This window comes from Giardia intestinalis, chromosome 2 (genome assembly GCF_000002435.2).
Source record: "Giardia intestinalis strain WB C6 chromosome 2, whole genome shotgun sequence".
Taxonomy (NCBI): Eukaryota; Fornicata; order Diplomonadida; family Hexamitidae; genus Giardia; species Giardia duodenalis.
Genome location: NC_051857.1, coordinates 1,220,594 through 1,239,931, shown reverse-complemented (window position 1 = coordinate 1,239,931; position 19,338 = coordinate 1,220,594). Strand labels below are relative to the sequence as shown.

Sequence of the window (19,338 nt, the reverse complement as noted above, 5' to 3'; positions counted from 1 at the left end):
CTCTTCTTGCTTGAACCGAGTAAACGCTTGGAGACACGGATTGTGAGCCTGCAGGGGTGTCCCGCGAAGATCCACAGGTGTTAGATGAAGTCGAGGATGATAGAGATCTGTTCTTCTCTTACTGCCTTTCCATCTACGTGGAGCTTGTCATTACATCCTTTTGTGGAACTAAAACGATAGAAAAGTAGTTCTGGAATACTTCTACTCATAGAAGGACCCATTTGCAAATCAGACTTGTCAGTGTTCGCCAACGAAACTGAAGACAGAACTGTCATTGGGGGTGGGCGAAACGTTAAGCATGTGTTAAAGGTCAAGACAGGATGCTCTGTGTCGTTTTGGCCCTCAGCTTGATTGCTGTGTCTATCAACTAATGAAAGAAGCTCGTGGTATGCTTGTGCGACATTTTCTGGGCATTTCTTTTCCAGTGTCAGCCCCACAAGCCGTCTCTGCTGAGAGGTAGAAGAGATTGCCGATTTATCCCGAAGTTGCTGATTATTGCGCAGATATATGGGCAGAAATTCTGCGTAAGCACTTTGTATCTGGCGCAAAGCTCTTTGTGCCCTGTTCCGCATGACAACTATATTCACTGCGTTACGCAATCGTTGCAAATTATCCATTCTCTGCACAATAAGAGACTGTGGCGTGGGCGTGAAGCCAGAAGTGTCTCGCACAAGGGGCTCTGGTTCCTCAGAGATTCGTTCATCAGGGGAGAGGGTCACTTGCTTTAAAGTGTCTTTTGGAGCAGACTGGGGAGGCTTCTTGTTCTTAGACTGGTTCGCGTCTTGTGCCGCCTGTGCTGCGTTATGCTCTGCTTGCTTTTTTGCGAGAAGCTTTCGCTCCGCACTGTTCAGATAAGATGGGTCTTGCCGCTGAAAGGGCCGAGCCTCGATAGTTTTGGTCAGCACAACGGATGACTGTGCATCTGCTCGCTTTTCTACACAATCTGCAGAGACTACAACTCTATCTGGCTGCTTGGAGTTGCCGCTCCATCCTGCCGGTACCTCTGGAAAATATTCGGACGTAAATGCGGGCCGAGAATCGAGCTGCCTCTTGTAATCCAGCATCGCCTCTCTGGCTTCCTTCTGAAAACCTTGAATAGCTGCCAAATCCACGTCAGTGAGCAGCTCTATGCCTATTCCAAGTTTCCGTTGAACGTTTCGCTCTCTTTCCTGTTGGCTCCGCATCATCTTCACAGCCATAAACTGCATCTGTCGATGATGATAGCCCGAGTAGGAGCCGGGGTTCACGGACTGATAGTTCATCGGGTGGTCTAACATATCGACAAACGATTGGTATCGAGTCAAGGCAATGTCAGCATGATCATGTGCGTGAGTGATGTGATGAGTTGATAGTGTCAGAGTATTTTGATTGTCGGTGGTAACGCCATCCTGGGAGCTCATCTCAATTTTTAGCTTTGGCCAATGCTCGCAGCCTGGAGCGGAGCTGGTTTGCCTCGCTATCCAGTTTGCTTATCTGCGCCTCAAGAAACCGCATGCGCATCATTTCTTTGTGTGTGCGCTTTCCACTGCGGTTTTCAAGATTAGCTAGCTCATCACGATTAAGCATCAACTGCTGACACATAGCTGTGTAGTCTGTCTCCATGGTCTGTAGCAGCTTGTAATTAGGATCTGTCTTGTCCACATCCTCTAGCGTGAAAGTCGTCTTGGTGTGAGACGCCTTCTCTCCGCCTTCACTAAATGTCGCCTCAGGTTGTGCAGTAGCATGATCGGGTTGCGCGTCAGTAAGTAGAGATCCTAGCTGTTCCTGCAGAGAAGCTATCTTGGCATCCATGGCCCTCTTGGCCTGTGTGTCGCGCTGCTGTAGCTCTTCTATTGCAGCATTGCGTGCTCGTTGCCTCAGGAATTCCTCAAAGGACATGATCGGAACATCGTTGGAAGTAGCCAGGGGAGGATCTGGAGGATGATGAGATGCTTTTGGTTCTAATGTGTGGTCTGGCTCCTTACCAGCCGGGTTGTGCTTGACTGAATCTACCGGGTTACTCTCAGCATAAGTGGGACCGAAAATTTTGCTTATGCTATCAACTGGCTTGTAAGGCACTGCAGCGGATTGGGCCACGGGGGGAGAATAGTTTTCCTTCTGCTGAGACACTTCTTTTCTATTGTATCCTTGCTGAGTGGGTTGTTCTCTAGATGGAGCCATGTCAAAAGGGGGTTTTTGCTGGAGCGTACTCTCCAGTTTCTTCAGGGCACCCTTCAGCTCTACAATCTTGTCTTCTTTGTCGGCCAATTTTGCTATCACTGAAGCATAATCCTTTTCTAACTTTTGTAGATCACGTTGATAAATACGGGCCTCTTGCCGCAACTCTGCTTCATGTGCCATCAGATCCTTAATTTCACTCTCCTTCTTGAGCTTGTAGTCTCTGAATTCGGCGGAAAGCGACATATACTTATCTTTCAACTCTGCCAAAGCGAGGTTTGTCTTCTCAATTGAGTTTTCAGATGGTGATGATTGCTCTTTAGCTGCCTGACGTAGGACGTGGCGCGACTGCGCTGGTGAAATAAGTACGAAGTCTTCTGACGTTGCATTCTTAGCGCGATTTGGGGAATAGATAGTGTATGTGTCCACTGCCTTCTCCCCGGAATCGACGGTGGTGGGCGGCTGAGCAGCATCTGGTAATGATTGTTCTTGGTGAGCTGTGTCAGGGGCTGTGTCGACAGAGGCCTGTTGCGACAAGATCGGGGGAGGCTGCGCTACTGCCGATGTTGAAGGTGCTAATAGTATATTCTGGTTGATCTGGTGATTTATCGCTGCAGAAACAGCCGCAGAAACGGCCGCCGCCGTTTGGGCTGAGAAGAAATTGAGAGAGTTAGTATCGAACTCAAATCCACTCTTACCAGGGCTAGTCCTCTTCTGTTTTGGCGACAATTTCTCAGCAAGCGGGGATGTCTTCTTGTCTTCCCTCTTGGGACTCTCAGGCGCTGGAGCAATGTAATGCGCTTGAGGAGACGATGCAACATGAAAGGGCTGAGTGGCTGTAGTCACCGGATTTGGATAGTCATCCTGATCATCTACAAAGCTATAGGAATAGCTAGAGTAGCTGGAGTAGCTGGAATAAGTGGAATAACTGGAGTAACTGGGATCCATTTTTGAAGTTGAACGAAGATTTACTCAACGAAAGAAAATGCTGGCAAGTAATACCGCCCACTGCTTACTACGTATTATTGTGAATATAAGCCCGTCCTTGCTACTGTATCATGCATATTGCATTGGTGACTGCTTTACGAGGCGAAGAGCATCTGTTCTTTCTTGGCCACATCTGACATAGAGGCGGACCAAAATAACTCAACAGCGCCAATGAGCAAACGGTAATACTGATAAGGGCTCCTGGGTCCGCGACGCAGCACGTGAACGCGTTTACTACCTAAGTACACAGCTGAGTCTACGCCTTACCGCGGCAGAGGAACCACCAGCAAAGGAATCCGACGAGGCCCCCCACGACAATAACAGCGGCCACAGCGATGCCTGCGATGGCACCGGTAGAAAGGCCGCTACTCTTGTTTGTGTTAGAAACTGCGCACGTCCCGTCGCCCTGGAGCTGGTACCCGCTGGCGTCGTCGCACTTGCAGGCCTTCGGGTTAGCGCCCGGGGTCTCTATCTCCCCCGTCGCGTCGCAGGCGGCTTTGCAGCCCTTCTTGTTTGTCGTCAGGAAGTGATCGTTGTTCTTACACGTGAGGCAGATCTCATTGCTGCCGCTTCCGCTGCACGTCTGGCACGTGTCGTTCCCCGACTCCGTGCACGGGGTGTCCTGCCCCTTGGCGCACGTCCCGTCGCCCTGGAGCTGGTACCCGCTGGCGTCGTCGCACTTGCAGGCCTTCGGGTTAGCGCCCGGGGTCTCTATCTCCCCCGTCGCGTCGCAGGCGGCTTTGCAGCCCTTCTTGTTTGTCGTCAGGAAGTGATCGTTGTTCTTACACGTGAGGCAGATCTCATTGCTGCCGCTTCCGCTGCACGTCTGGCACGTGTCGTTCCCCGACTCCGTGCACGGGGTGTCAGATCTGCTCCTTTCTGCTGGCCGTGTCGCCGCAGCCAACTGCAGAACGAGGCTTGCGAAGATAAGCCCTGCAAACATTGACTCCGCAATCAAATACAAGTGTGGATAACACAAGTTTCCCAACTACATTCTATGCACTGCACCGTTACGGTGAAGCTAGTGTGAATATTGCAGGTCTTCCTCTGCGACTGGAATCGTGCTATAACGTACGCGAGTGGATGCGTAGCAACTGACCTATACTTCCTGCCTGTGATCCCTTGTGAATAGAGACCAAAAGAGGCCCAGTACGCAGTCGGGCCATTTTTCTCTGACGCCTTCTCTTCTGCAAGCACCCTGTGCATATGCAAATGGTATGCCACCACACCAGCTGAGGGTGGGTGGAAGAAAGCATGCAGGGGCAGATCCTCTCCCTACAAATGATGGCCTCGAAGTCAAGCACCGGCTCTTCTGGCTCTGAACATGGCCAGCAGTGAGCTCATTCGTGTGACTCCTGGGCCAGGCCTGCATGTGGAGGCCCGGTAGCATAGCGCTGGAGCCAGCCGACGGCGAAGTGAATCATCACTCAAAAATTGCTAGATCATCGAAATTCCTCCTTGATGCGATCCCAGCACCTTATCCCCTCTCCAAACATGTTGAGCAATATACACGTGTACTACCAAGGGGACTTTTTGACCGAAGCAGAAGCATCACAGTTTATGCATAGTTCTCTGCTGAGCCAGGTCAACCTGCAACGCAATGCAATGATATCCCGCTCCAGCAACGCACATCCAGGAACATTAGTCAAGCGGCCTGGATCAGCAAAGCCCCTAGGCTCTTCCAGAAACGACTACAAGGAGATGGGGGATGCAGATCAAAACACTCTAGACACAGAGACGATGGTTGATGACCTAAAGTTCATACGAGCATCTCTAATAGATAAGGATGGGCAGCTCCTTCTCAAGGACGGCGTCAACGACAAGTCAAGTGAAACGTACCGGAGGCTAGAGCACTTGGTGCGAAAGCGACCAGTAAGCGCTGGCACCGGACTTGACAATACCATGGGAAAGTATACTATTAGAGACATGCAGCTGTTGCGAAACAACAATTTCTATGAGCTTCTTCCAGAGGCCCAGCGCGACTTGTTAGACTCTAATATGAGGGTCGACTTCAGTCTATTCAGCAATGAAAAGGCCCAGAAAGAGCTCAATGAGTCCATTAACTTCATCAACAGGGGCATGGACCTGGAGGCAGCAACCCACGGCATGACTGAGGATGTACTTTCTAGATATAGGCGCAGGCGGCCTGCCTCTGCGCATTCCATACCAACCCGCGGGCTTCTTTCTCCACACAACACAAGCCTTCCCATCCAGCACGGCAAAACAACTTCCAGGCCAGCATCCATGCGTCGAACAAGTATCACTAGTGTGCGAGACCTTCAAGACAGGCTTCATGAATTTACAACCAACTGGACACAAAGTAGGTGTTGCTTTGGCGATACATATAACAGCATTACTCAAGGACATCATCCTGTCACTATTAGTTGCGAACAACCAATGAATTTAAGTGTTCAACCCTTCACTGATACCGTGGCCGCTTCAGCCATCCAGCAAGACGAGAATATAGTTAAACCGGAATCCAAAACTATGCTAGACCAGGAGCCATCGCAACATGATACTGTGCATGTGGATATGGTTGCTCTCAAGTCAGACGATGATCCAACCGGCAATTCAATCCATTCAAAGACTCATACTGCTCCTTCCTTGATGCCAGTGACACACCACGCTTATGTGCCCTGTAATAACGATGCTCTTGAGAAGAAATACAGCTCTGCTACAGGCTCCAGGGATTCCAGCTATTCCCATGCTAAGTCAGAACGCTTGACCTCCACAACGGATGAATTAAGCATTGACTCAGAGGGAAATATCTATGCAGTTATTGGGAAGAAAAAGACACCTTCTCGTGTTTCAACAGAAGCTCGTCTTGATAAGCAGAGTCAGAATGTGTCCATGTCTACTCTTGCAAACGACACAGCAGAGGATCACGGTGAGGTTATACTAGACGAAGAAATCTTCGAAACCATATGCTCTCAACACAGTACGCAATCATCTGCCATAGAAAGCAGCCTCAACGCAAGCCTTACAAAACTTTCAGCTTCCCGAAGCGCTACCAGGTCTAAGCCTCATCAAAAACCCCGTTCTAAGGTTCAATCCCAAGATCAGAGAAATGCACCTGCACCTGCAATTACAGTTTCTGAAGAGTCCAACTTTCGCCAAATATTGCACAGTGATAAGAAATTTCCCGCATCATTTCAGCCACGGACAACGCATGTCGCTGCTAGTCATTCAACTCTTGATATTAGCGAAGGCCCAATAGAAGTAAGACGTATCTGGCGAACGCCTCATTCAACAGGGCGTCCTGTACCCACTCCTCAAACTGATAACCTGGGTGCAGTGAGGGAACTGGTTAGATCAGCTTCTGATATTTGCCACAGCGAGCAACTGGACACTGTTACTGATTCCGTTAGCAGATTAGATCGTAGGGTTATAGTCCCCGAACGCCAGGGATTTAAGGGATCAGTCATTACTTCTTACCAGCGTGCCATTGCCAGCAGGAACAAGGAACTGGGTGAGAGAGACATTAAAGCTACCTCTATCTCAGAGCATATTGTGGACTTAAAGAAGGTTTATAGCGGGTTCGCCATAGATAAAAGCTCGTTCTCTACTGAAAACTCTGCTCCGTTGATGACTGTCAAGGCTACTGTACCATACACTACTAACCAGCATCTTCAGAAGCAACCAGCAGAGCAGCTCCTTGACGAATCTTCGGAGGCCATAGCGCCTGCAGAGCAGAACGTTAGAAATGTCCAGGACATAGAAGAGAGGCTCCAGACGCTTGCGCATCCAACTCCGCCGCAATGTTCTCAACTAGATGCATATCCCATACACGGCAGTTTAGAGTACTCCGGCAAGAAGGAAGACATGGAGGATGTCGTTGATCTACCAGAAGAGTCCAGCAATGTGCAGAGCATCTCGTGTCTTATCAATTCTCAGCTGCAACGGAGTGATTTGGAGACATCGCTCGTGATTCCTCGCATGGACATGGTAAAGCACCTTGAACAGTCGGCGGATCTGTTGGGATCACTGGCTGGAGAGCCCAGCATGTACAGTGATGACTTAAGCCAGCGTGACAAAATCGTATTGCGGAGAGGAAGCGGACAGAAGGATAGCTCAGCACGACGGACCTCTAATACAGACAGGACGTCAAGAGATCAAAGCCTGTATGAACGTATGCACGACTTTAGAGAAACAGTCAAGCAAGAGCTTTCTCAGCAAGCGTCTCTTTCTGCTCTGGCGGCCAAGCCTCGCTCATCGTTGAATATTCCTGCGGATTTCGAAGATCTACCACCGCAGACTTTTATAGACACTGCCGTGATACCCCTTCAAAAGCGCCTCGACGAAGCCATTGCGGCTGCCATGAACAAAAAGCCCAGGCTCCCAGCTGATGAGTCCGACACTCTTGCCAATTATATAGAAATAGATACTGATAAAACTGATGATCGGGCGGCGACGCCAACCATGGAAACCCTGTATTCACGACAAGAGACTCCGCGACCAGGTGACTTCAGTACTATGATTGAGCATGCTCAATGCCCTAAGGTTCACGGTTCTGATGACTCATCAAATTTAACAGATATGGCGGCACTGAAAGGCGTGGAGCGGGTTGCTGTTTCACGCAGTGACACCCAAAAGCCATGCGTTGACATCAGCCATCCTGAAAGCCCATTGTACCCCCTTGAGCCCCGACAAACAGTCGTTCATGTAATAGATTTAGAACACCCAGAGTTATATGAGGATGTACATAGTAGCATCAACTTAGCCACACATGCAAATTATCATATGCTTGATTCGTATCGAGAGTTAGAGCTGAGCACCAAGCCATCAGAGATCAAGGAACTTGCTCACATTGATAAGCTTCTCAAAGAAGCCAAAAGGCTCAATACCAGCTTGCAGGCATCAGTGAATAAAGATCAGCTGTCAGAACTGCCAGTCGATTATGAAGCAAAGATGGTTTTGGACGATTACGAGCTGGATGCAAATTTCCCCATATTAGAAGAAGGTGAATTGGGGATAGACCCAACGGGAGAGAAAGATGTCATCTTAGCAAACTACAAGAAGCTCACAATAGACGCAGCACAAAAAAGAAGCGTGCATCTTGATAGCTATCCCACCGTCCCTAGAAAGACCTGCTCCATGAGTGGAAGGTCCCAAGAAGAAAAGGCCATAGAGAATAACTCACGTGAGGGCAAAGGATCGGAGGTGAAATGGGCAGACACGGTACTCGATGATAATGAAGAGAGATATGAGACTGCTTCCAATGAGTGTAGACAACTGGATAAGGCAGTAAGCTGGAACTGGCGCATGTTTGCCGGCCAAGGATCCTCTGTTGCCAGTACAGAACAAGGTCACAAACGTACTGGCAGTTACACAAGTGCATTAGCTACGTCTGCGGTGTCTCAATCCACGAAATCCGATTCCCAGCAGAAAAAACAGAAACCTTACAACAAGTTTGAGAGGTTCACACCCAGACAATTTCTTTCCTCAACCTCCATATCTTACACTTTTAGGGCAGACCAGGACAATAATAGCTTAGGCTTATCTGCACTCAACCACTCTATTGTTACCGACATTTCTGCATCTAGACAATTATGTACTAATGGCACCCTTCCAATCCAATTTGAAGCCGTCAAGGATCAGTTTAATCACGTAGCAAGCTGCACCAAATCTCTGTTGTTAACGCAAGACTTGGACAAATCAGGCACGCTAGATCAACTGGACGTGGTCCAGACCCCAGAGAAGAGTAGCATGAAGAGTTCTAACATAGAGCTCTACACCTCCTTCAGTGGTACACCATCAAGAGCAGATCACTTGTCGGTATCTAGAGGAAAGACAGCACTATCGGAGTCGGCACACAACCTAGAGTCTAAACACTCTCATGGATCCATGCTCAGTGCATCAGCTGTGCAATCGACAACTTCTAAAATGGCAAGTCGTCCAACTCGGATAAGATCTGCTGCCATTTCAAAGCTAGTCGAACAAATTACATCTGTTAATAGCACAACAGCCGAAAACTTAGCCAAGCTCGGGTACAGCAAAGCAAGACTAGAATCTTCTCGGGATAATCTGTTGCCACGGAATACTTCTAGGTACAATGAGAAGCTTGAAAAGGCCTCTCTGCTTCTAGAAAAACCTAAGCAGAAAGCAAGCAGAGTCCCTTCAGCGGTGCAGAGTGAGCCCCTTAGCGAATCAATCAGTGGATTTGTAGAGCCACAAAATAGTTGTAGTGCTATCAGTGATGTGTCAGAGCCTCAAGCAATTCGAGCAGTGGGCAATCCGAGGGGCAGTACGTTCATATCATCTGGGTTTGGCGGCACGACAAACCAGCAACCTCGGTTATTGTCCTCCAAGGCTACTTATGAAGCACAAATGGTACGCATAGGGAGCAGTGCAAGAATAAGGACACGTACCCTTCATCCTGAACGTCCTGTTGCGCTGAAGACAACCAATGACGCTTCCTCCTCCATGCGTGTTACACCTGTTTCTACTAGGAAGCTATCTGAGACACTTCCTGGAAGGCCAGACTCGGGAACATCACGACCAGGCAAATTGATGAAGGTGGCAGATGTACGGATTGGTCGCCAGAATCAGGAGCTTTTAGCAAGCAGCTCACATGGTGATGCTCGTCCTTATTATGGTGGCTCGGCTCTCTTCAGATCAGTTGACGACATGGTAGTAGCAGTTCCTTCTCCGGCCACAAGAAATATGGTGATAAGCATAACACGTAAGGCATCGGTAAACACACCGAAGCAAACAACTCGCGATAGATATGGCCGCCAATCTGTTACCAGCTCCATAGTTACAAGCCCGGCTGCCTCCAAATCCCTTCTCTCAAAGAGACCTCGGAGTGCCATAGCATCTTCTGCACGCGAGTCTATCTCCAAGATTACAGCTGTGGCCGCAGATAACGAAGCAGATGACTCCGGCGCATCTTTGCTTCTACAAAAGGCTGATCTAGGCCTAGAGCCGATTTCTATCATGGCCAAGCCCCTTGCAGTTCAATCACCGGACCGCATCATTAAGGATCCGTATGATGTTCGTGGGACTCTTCGTGACGAGGCAGAACGGTTCATACCGTGCCGCGGATTTCGTGTCAGCAGCGCCGGAAAATTGCGTCTGCCCAGCACTATCGAAAAAGATATTGTCGTCAACATCCGTCCCCTGACAGCGAAAGTTGGCTCTATGACAAGAATGTAACCGAAAATCTAAAATTAATGGGTGACTCTCTGCAGTGGTTTAAAGCTGCCAAGCGGGGGGATCTCGAGTTCATCAAGCAAAATTTCCAGATGATGAAGGGCCAGAAAAACAAGCAAGAGATGACTGCGCTCATGTGCGCAGCAAAGTACGGGCGGCTAGACGTTGTCACGTTTTTGTTGGAGGCTGAATCCAGGATAGTAACGAACACCACGGCCCTTTTACTGGCTGTACAGGCGCAGAACTACTCTGTAGCGAAATGCCTGGCACCACTTGAATATGATTTAACGACATCTGATGGCCGGACAGCCTTAATGCTAGCCGCCTCTGATTGCGATACTGTGTTTGTTACAATGCTTCTTGCGTATCTCGGTAATGAAAACGACGTTTATTGGAAGACAGCGCTTGAGTATGCAATTTTGGGCTCCAAGCAACGTAACCTGCAAATTCTCATTGAGTCCGATAAGTTCACTCCCAAGCAGATACAAACAGCATACTACTACTCCCTGACTGTCACTAACAATGTGGAGATGCGTTCTTATCTCAAGACTGAAGCTGGAAGCAGAGGTGCTCCTGTTAGTCAAACCAACTCTGCCTCCGTAAGCCTCAGTGCGAGCATCAATGACGAGTGCGTGGAGATGATCAATAACGATCTCGACAGGATAATAGCAGTCAATAGAGAGCAGGAGCAGACCATACAGAAGCTTCAGGAGAAGATAGCATACTTTGAAGAGCAGGAGGACAAGCTCAAGTCCACAATTGCAGATGAATATGCACGCCAGCAAACAACGGACTGTGCCCTGGGCTCCATACTCAGGCAAATCCAGTTGGAACTGAGCAAATTACCATACACTATCACCCCCACTTCCATTGCCTCTCCAGAAGACCTTGTCAAAGTTATAACTGTTCTCGTAGAACAGAGCGCTGCCCGTAGTATTGCTTGGGATTTAGTAGTAGATGAGCTCAAGAAGGTCAGGGAATCAGTGAGGCAAACTCAACTAGAGCTGAAGCGTTACTCAGATGCAATGTCTGAATCATTTAGAGAAGGAACTAATCTATTTGCGCAATTGCAGCGAAATATATTAGGTACACGATCAGATAAGGACCGATTGAATATGGAATATGAACAAAAAATTAAGAGTCTAGAAGCTGCGCTGGATCTTGCTAGAAAAACAATCGATGAGTTGCGTGCCGGTGGGATGCCAGGAGCTCAGAAATCCACGTGCGATAAGGAAATTTATGTATGGTTCCCCATTCAACAGAGACAATTAGCGCGGCCATCTATCGAGCCAATTGTTACCTCATTGATGCAATCTGTTCGAAGCATCTCCAGCCGTACTAGCCGGAATAGAAATACAACGCCGCACAAGCCCCAACAAATGCAGGCGCTTGGTGCACCCTCGACGTGGGAAGTGGACCAAAAGTCATTCAGAACTGCTCGAGCGAATGCTCCTACTGGTCGTAGCAGTCTCTCAGGCGAAAAGGAGCAGCAAGAGGCATCTACACATTCGCCACACTTTATTGTTGCATCGCGCGTACAAACGCAATCTCCAATATCCCCGCAAGACATAGCGCTCAGAGCGTCTGTTGAGCATGTTCCAGCACTAACACATGAGCTATCTGCTTCGTCCGTCCTCGCATCAAATGCCTCTCCACGTCAGTCCGTTGGGAGCTCATCTCGGCAACAGCTGCTTGTCGATGACAATGGAGTTACGACCCTCATGGAAGCAGCAAAGAACGGTGACGTTGCTGGAGTCAAGACGGCTATGAGCCAATTGAAGTGCTACAACAACGAAGGTTTTACCGCCCTAATGATCCTCGCCCAACAAAGCCCCATTACCAAAGGACACATAGACGTACTTAAGATACTAGCCCCACTAGAGGGTGGCATGTCCGTCCAATCTGGAAAGCAAGCTGGAGCTACCGCTCTGATGCTGGCTTTGGAGGCCAAGAATTTTTCTGTTGCAGAGGGGCTTCTAGACATTGAGGCAGGGCATCAGCGGGATAACGGGATAACAGCGCTAATACTGGCAACCTTCCATAACAATGAAGGAATAGCTACGCGCCTCATTGAGGCTGAGGGGAAGCTCCTTAAGCAGGGAATTCAGACGCCGCTTATGAATGCTGCCAGCCACGGAAACATAGGCCTAGTGAGAAAGCTCTTGTTCCAGGCAAAGCGAGTCAAGCAGGGCGGATGGACTGCGCTGATGATGGCGGCTCAGAAAGGACACGCCTCCGTTGTCGAGCTTTTGGAACCTTATGAGGCTGGTATGCAGAAAGACGACGGTACGACTGCTTTGCTGCTTGCGGCCAATAGTGGTTTTTTGGAGGCTGCGCGAATCCTGGCCCCAAAAGAAGCAGGTCTATTCCACCTCAAGGGCCACTCCGCCCTCCTTCTTGCCGCGCGCTCTAATTATCACGAGATAGTGAAGCTACTATTATCAAAGGAGGCGGGGATACCGGCACGCAACACGGTGACTGCCCTCATGTATGCAAGTCAAAAGGGGCACGTAGAGACTGTGCAGCTCTTGTTGGACTACGAGGCTGGGAAAATGTCTGAAGACCAATGGACAGCCCTGATGTACGCAGCACTAAATAATCAGAGCGAGGTTGTCAGGCTTTTGGCCCCAAAGGAAGCAGGGATGCGCCGGGACAGGTACACCGGAGCCACAGCCATGATAATTGCCGCAGAACACGGAGCAGCCGAGTCGGTTGCTGTTCTAGCTGACTATGAGGCAAAGTGTGTCGACAAGGTCGGTTGCACGGCTCTGATGGTGGCTGCCCAGCGAGGTCAAACTGCCGTGGTCAGAATCCTGTGCGACAAAGAGAGCGGCATGCAGACACCAGAGGGTATCACTGCACTGATGCTTGCAATCCAATACAGCCACCGGGATTGTATTCAGATACTTTATAAACAAGAGTGTAATCTGCACGCAGCAGACGGAAGCAGCTGCACCCACTACTGCGTCAGCACTGATGATTTTCAATTCGTGCAATCCCTCGCCCAGTCCTCCTGACCCGGATCTTCTGTACTTATTTTCCCTATTTTTGTAAATTTATCATAAATATTTCATGCGTGTTTGCAATAATCTATGAAAGTTGTCCAAAATGTCCAAAATAGGGAATTTCTTAGTTTCTTAGAGTAAAATTTTCACTCTTAATGGCCGACCAAGGTCGCAGAAGCTTCGCCTACTCGCATCTGAGCGATTCTCAGATAAATGCTCCTGAAGTGCACATCGGGATGGACCCAGAAATAGATGATCTGGAAGCGTTTGCCCAGTTGGCCTTTCTCAAGCAGGATCCCCTTTTTGAGACGGCAGACACCAGCATTCGGGCAGTTCTTGAAGCACCCAACAATCCAGAGTATCTCCGCTCACTTTCTGTGCACCTTTATCGGCGCTGCAAGATCTATCGGCGTGCAGCATGCGAAAAGAACCAGCAAGGTGCCTACACTTCGCGACCAGACTTCGTAGCGCAGCTTGCTGTGGAGCTACGCAACTATGACACTCTTGTGCAGGATTTGCACCACAAGATTGGTACTACAGTCGGAGACAAGACAGAGCTGTGCAATCTTCTGATGACGAGGTATGAACGCCTCGTGGAGAAAACGAAGGAGGTCACAATTATGGCACACGAGCTCGAAGTGCAGCTGCAGGATAACGATCCAGCACTGAAGATAGACTATGCGCGTACTAAAGCTGATATCAGAAAAATATTGCAGGGCCTAGAGGCAGCAGCTAACGAGCAGACCCACACCATAGATATATCTCGCCTCCGGGCAGATGTCCAGCGCGCCATTAGTGGAGAGGGTGTCCTCGGCTTGGGTTCAGAGGGGTATTACACAATCCCAAAGCCCTCCATTCACACGACTGCACACGCACTACGGAGGGATAGAGACACTAGTAACATCGACAGCATCTACTCTCCTGTCCAGGGCTTACCAAACATGCTTGGATCGACCATACAGCCCAACCCCATTGTGGACACGGATTCGCAACAGCTCATGACTATTCTTGCGGAAGTGGTTGCGAAGTGTAACCTCTTCAAGCAGATAGACTCTGATCGCATGGACGTCGATCGCATTTCAGATACAGTTTCAGACCCTAGTATGAACATAAACGACACCGACTCGCTTGCAACGTGCGTTTACAAACTCAATATAGCTGTAGATAATGCTATCACTCGCGCAAGAGCATCATTAAATCAGAGAGCTCAGGAGCTATCTGTGTTGAAAGGACACATGCGCCAACTTCAGGATGATAACCACGCACTGAGCAGCCAACTGAACGAATACATGAATATAAAGGTTGCCTTTGAAAGCTATCAAAGAGAGAAGATAGAGGAGAGCAGCATCCTCAAGCGTACATTTGATCAGACTCTGACAGACTATACTTCATCCATCAAGGACAGTATTTTCGAGCTCAAAGTAGCTGGTAACCAAGGAAGTAGGCAGTGGTATGCAGATAATGTAATGTTCCCCCACACGCGTACGGCGAGCGTCGTTGAGGTCCTCTATGAAACGCTTGGCCTGCTGCAACAGTACTCGGGGAGAGAAGAACTTAACTTCGACATCCATATAGCAGAGCCTGCTGCTCTACCAGAGATGATCTCTTCAAATCAGTTAATTTCTAATGATGCAACGGCAACGCTGAAAGAGCTTCAAAAGATAGGTGCTCTTGTGGTTTCTCTTCGACACGGAGTTGAGGGTTGTATCGATAGTATTAGAAGTAAGCGCTCCTCTTCTTTGACATCATCTCCTCTCAGCGAGGCGACATTTATGCAGCAGATGGGCATCAACATGCTTTCCATCGTTCAGTCCCTTCTATCGATGACCCTCTGGGGCAGTAAGGAGAAGATGAAGGAGCATCTTGGTATGCAGACAGCAGAGCTACTGATGAAGAAGATCCTGATGATCGATAACGTCGAAATACCGGATGGATTCATAGACGACGAGTTCTCGAAGAAGCTTGTGGCTATAATGCAGCAAATATCTCCGACAAATGCAGATCTTCTTCCATTGCTAGAGTCGTTAGCACATATATTAGAGGATGCGACAAAGAACGACTATATTGTGCCAAAGGCGGTTAGTCAACTGAGCACACTTACTCTCAACGTCGACAAGGAGAACAATCAATTCCGTCAAATGATAGATCTCAAGGACAAGGAAATCCTTTCATTGCAAGAGCAGGTGAAACGAAAAGACACAGACTTCCGTGAGTCTCAAGAGCAGCTCGAAAAGTGCAAAAATCAGCTCCACGATGCTCACAAAGAAATGCTGAGTGTGAAGGATGGTTATGCGGCTTCTGCGCTTGAAGCACAGAGGGTTGCAACCATGGACAAGATACTAGAGGAGTCCAAGCAGCAAGTAAGTCATCTATTGACGGAGAAGCAGGACCTAGAAGGAAAGATGTTGGAGTTGCGTGCAGATAACAAGAAGCTTGTCACAATCATTCAGGCGAAGGAGGCAAATATTGGTGAACTGAAAACAGATTTGGCAAAGGCAGTCAACGAGCTCAATCGTCAGACCTCTAGTGCGGTATCTTCAGCACAAGATGCGAAGGAAGCCATTGACCGTAATCGTGAGCTCGTCACACTGGCCAATACAATGGGTGCACGCCTGAAAGACACAGAGTCTAAGCTCAGAGAAGCAAACGCTACCATTACAAATTACAATCAGGAAAGGGCCAAGTACGAAAAGGATATCCAAGAACTCACTGGGAAATGTGACGAGCTGCGTAAGAAATACGAGACATCAGAAATAAATTACAGCGAGCTGAAGATAGAGAAGATGCGCCTGGAAACAGAGTGGAAGGGCGTTCTGGAACAATGCGAGAAGCTTAAGAGGCAAAAGGAAGAGCTGGCAGAGGAGCTAGACGGTGCCAAGGAGGCTTACAGCAACGCCAATAAGGATCGAGCAGACGCCACGGCTACACAACAGCGTGCTGTTAGTGACCTTACTATCCTCACAGAGGAGTACAATATCTTGAGTGAGAATAACATCATGCTGGACAAGAAATGCAGTGAGCTGACCGCAAAGCTTGTTATGGCCGAGCAGGAGATAGGCAATTTGACAGATCTGTTAAACGAAGCACACACAAGCCTCATACAATATAGCAAAGATGCAGAAAGCAAGAAGCACGAGGCTACAAATGCGACAAGGGATCTTATGGAGGCAAAAGCAACCGCGGCCGAGGGGCGGGCGACAACTGAGGGTCTCATGAAGGAGGTATCTCGTCTAGAGGAAGCGCTTAGTGAGCGTAAGGCAGAATACAATGCCTTAAACGATCAATATAAAAAGGAAGTCTGCGATTTAACGGCACGCCTCCGTGAAGTCGAAATGCAATACACCACCATGGAGCAGACACTCCGATCCGAGTACGATCAGCTCATGACCACCCGAATGCAGCAGCAGCTCTCGACCGTGGAGACAACCGCCAGTGCCGAGGTCACCAGATATAAAGATCAGCTGACCGCAGCAGATGCTCGGTACAAAGAAGCATTGGAGGAGATTAAGAGGTATTACATAGACAAAACAGAGGCCGAGAAGCAGCTTTCCGAACTGAAAACAAAACTGGCAGTGACCACAGAGAACGAAACAAGACTCGTCAAAATGACGAAAATACTCAGCATATTCAAGAGAAAGATCATCTCGCTGGCTATGCCATACGAGAAGATAGCAGAAAGCTCCGAAGGAAAAATCAAGTACAACGTCTTTAGCCCCGATCTGGGCTTCAATCTAATATCGAAAGCCGGGCGTGCCTCTGAAAGCAGCTTCTTGCTAGATGATGAGCCTTCTATGATCATGGAAGAACGCATAGCAGGCACTAGCCCATACGACTCCGCACCACTCAATGCGGTGGCTCAAGTCAACGTCCCCCATGAGAGGGATGTAGAGGAAATATGTGCATTACTAAAAGCCGGTATCAAATATCAGTACGATCATGAGGAGATGAAGCACCTGCGCACTGAAATGACTAGCCTTAAAGCTGAAATCGACGACGAGCGGCGAAAGACAGAACTTATGGAACGTGAGAAGATGCAGCTAGATATAGAGCTGCAAAAGGCCCAAATAGAGAACCGAGACCTTGCCACAACGGTCTCTGCCACGCGAAGCGCATCTGTAGGATCGTTTGGAGGTATCCATCAAGGACTGCATTCCACCGCAGGCTCCACGTACCCTTCTGTAGATCGCGCCCAGAGCCAGAGACCCTCTTCACCGCAAACAACCCTTATGTATCCTTCTACAACAGCTTCTATGCGATACGGTGGCTCTGGCACATCACAAAGCAGCCATAGTACACTGGCAACAACGCCTTCTGGTACCGGGATGGTGTACCCAGGTCGAACAGACTTCTCAATCGGTGCTTCTGCAACCTACAAGCCAACTATTGGTGGGCCTCCAAGCGCTCCGTCAGTACCCCGCACGATGGGATACAATGTTCCCAGTACACTTGTTTCTACTGGAGGATCTAACATCACTGTGCCCAATGCAGTGGGTGGCCTTGTGGGTGGGATGCCACCTCTTGGGCCGGGGGCTCAATCATACCTTCACGGACTGGGCGCAGGGCTAGGGTTTGCTGGCTCTGCGGGTGCAGTTCCAAGTTATTCACGATCGGTATCTAATCCATCGGTTCCGAAGACTTATCCAGCCATGATCTCCTCTGCGGCATCACTCGGTGGCTCCGCCACAGGCTCCTTGATTGGATCTACAGATATGATCGGATCCCAGCGATCTATCTCCACAAGTGGTCGGCCATCTGTAGGGCTGCCGCCTCCTTCCACTACTTACGCAGGGGGGTATACCCCATTTGCTGTTGGTGTGTCCCGGCCAGGAGTCGCTGGAATAGGTCCGGGAGTGCCAGGGGGTGTTCCATATGGTGTAGGCAAATAGGTCCTTTGTAAATTAAGTTGGAAGATTGATGTCGCAGAAAAATTAAGCGCATGAAGAAGAGCCTCAACGAGCGGGAGTTCTTGGCCGCGGGGGTCTACCAGGCGATGCACCCGTCACTGGCTGACGGACTAAAGGTGGATAAGAAGGGAATAGAATCCGCCAAGGCTCGGTTACAAGACGAAATCAAAAAGTGCAACGAGGAGCTTGCAGTTATAGAGGCCGAAGAAAGAACGCTTATTGCTAGGAAAAACGAGATAATAGCGGAGTTTACCGAGGCTAGGGATGCATAATTTGCCGACAGTCGGGAACAGGAATCCAAAATTTAAAAGATAGAATGGCATCGCAGTTCACCCAGTCCCAGATCGAGGCGAAAATGAACGAAATTCGTAGGGCAAATGCAACAGCAAAGCTTATTCCAACATCTGCTCTGTGCCAGTGGGCGGTTGAACTTCTTTCCGGCACACACTCTTCCCTGATGAACCCTCCTGCCTCCGTCTCTGTGGAGCCAACTTTGCAGGACGAAGAAGATCTGGGAGAAGATGCAACTGAGTTTGGTGATATAGTGGAACTCAAGGGCCACAAGTTTGTAATCTGCAATGGACTTGTCATACCGAAGGATCTCCTGGAAGACAAGGTGCTACCGATGATAGACAATTACATGAAGGAGCATGGCATCACACTGGATCAGGTCTTCAATGAGATGATGCAGTGAAAGTACCGGAAAAGCCACCGAGTAAACACTTTTCCCTGTCAGTCTTTATTAGTACGTCCTCCTCATCAACCAGGACGAGTCCCTGGATCCCGGGTATTTGTAGTTCTTGCCCGACAGACGCAGGCACTAAGACGTGGTCCCCCTCCGTAATGCTCTCATAGTTCCTACCAACCCCTGTCCCCACGCGACGCACCACATACTCCTGAAGACCACCAGCACCTGTGTAAACATCCCCAGCTGCCTCGACAGCCCTCTCAAGAAGAAAGCGTGGACCCAAGACAAGGAGGCTCATGAAAGAAATTATTAGAACAACATATTGAGGCAACAGGTGTGTTTGGTCATCTTCTACCTCCCACTATAGCACCTCTACAAAGAGGCCAGGCAGTGGGCATGGAGCTCTGGCATAAGCACAAAGTTTATAATGAAGTTTATAATTAAG

At 49.1% G+C, this 19,338-nt stretch overlaps 9 protein-coding genes across 9 annotated transcripts; 5 read left to right on the top strand and 4 right to left on the bottom strand.

Annotated features, from left to right (window-relative positions):
• Positions 1–80: 80 nt before the first annotated feature.
• Positions 81–1,400, bottom strand: GL50803_0011327 (uncharacterized protein; the record flags this gene model as incomplete). Its single annotated transcript, XM_001708579.1, has 1 exon — positions 81–1,400. One exon carries the CDS (start codon positions 1,398–1,400, stop codon positions 81–83), a length of 1,320 nt encoding a protein of 439 aa, XP_001708631.1.
• Position 1,401: 1 nt separating this feature from the next.
• On the bottom strand, positions 1,402–3,105 carry GL50803_0011328 (uncharacterized protein; the record flags this gene model as incomplete). Its single annotated transcript, XM_001708580.1, has 1 exon — positions 1,402–3,105. The coding sequence occupies one exon, from the start codon at positions 3,103–3,105 to the stop codon at positions 1,402–1,404; it is 1,704 nt and encodes a 567-aa protein (XP_001708632.1).
• A 295-nt stretch (positions 3,106–3,400) lies between these two features.
• GL50803_0015400 (VSP) lies at positions 3,401–4,087 on the bottom strand (the record flags this gene model as incomplete). The annotated part of the gene is made up of 1 exon (XM_001703806.1): positions 3,401–4,087. The coding sequence occupies one exon, from the start codon at positions 4,085–4,087 to the stop codon at positions 3,401–3,403; it is 687 nt and encodes a 228-aa protein (XP_001703858.1).
• Positions 4,088–4,605: 518 nt separating this feature from the next.
• GL50803_0017401 (uncharacterized protein) lies at positions 4,606–10,299 on the top strand (the record flags this gene model as incomplete). Its single annotated transcript, XM_001708581.1, has 1 exon — positions 4,606–10,299. The coding sequence occupies one exon, from the start codon at positions 4,606–4,608 to the stop codon at positions 10,297–10,299; it is 5,694 nt and encodes a 1,897-aa protein (XP_001708633.1).
• Positions 10,300–10,316: 17 nt separating this feature from the next.
• Positions 10,317–13,313, top strand: GL50803_0017402 (Ankyrin repeat protein 1; the record flags this gene model as incomplete). The annotated part of the gene is made up of 1 exon (XM_001708583.1): positions 10,317–13,313. One exon carries the CDS (start codon positions 10,317–10,319, stop codon positions 13,311–13,313), a length of 2,997 nt encoding a protein of 998 aa, XP_001708635.1.
• A 143-nt stretch (positions 13,314–13,456) lies between these two features.
• GL50803_0017403 (uncharacterized protein) lies at positions 13,457–18,187 on the top strand (the record flags this gene model as incomplete). Its single annotated transcript, XM_001708584.1, has 1 exon — positions 13,457–18,187. One exon carries the CDS (start codon positions 13,457–13,459, stop codon positions 18,185–18,187), a length of 4,731 nt encoding a protein of 1,576 aa, XP_001708636.1.
• Positions 18,188–18,237: 50 nt separating this feature from the next.
• Positions 18,238–18,477, top strand: GL50803_0011341 (uncharacterized protein; the record flags this gene model as incomplete). Its single annotated transcript, XM_001708585.1, has 1 exon — positions 18,238–18,477. One exon carries the CDS (start codon positions 18,238–18,240, stop codon positions 18,475–18,477), a length of 240 nt encoding a protein of 79 aa, XP_001708637.1.
• Positions 18,478–18,521: 44 nt separating this feature from the next.
• On the top strand, positions 18,522–18,899 carry GL50803_0011342 (uncharacterized protein; the record flags this gene model as incomplete). The annotated part of the gene is made up of 1 exon (XM_001708586.1): positions 18,522–18,899. One exon carries the CDS (start codon positions 18,522–18,524, stop codon positions 18,897–18,899), a length of 378 nt encoding a protein of 125 aa, XP_001708638.1.
• Positions 18,880–19,191, bottom strand: GL50803_0029500 (Chaperonin 10; the record flags this gene model as incomplete). The annotated part of the gene is made up of 1 exon (XM_001708587.1): positions 18,880–19,191. The coding sequence occupies one exon, from the start codon at positions 19,189–19,191 to the stop codon at positions 18,880–18,882; it is 312 nt and encodes a 103-aa protein (XP_001708639.1).
• Between the last annotated feature and the right edge of the window lie 147 nt (positions 19,192–19,338).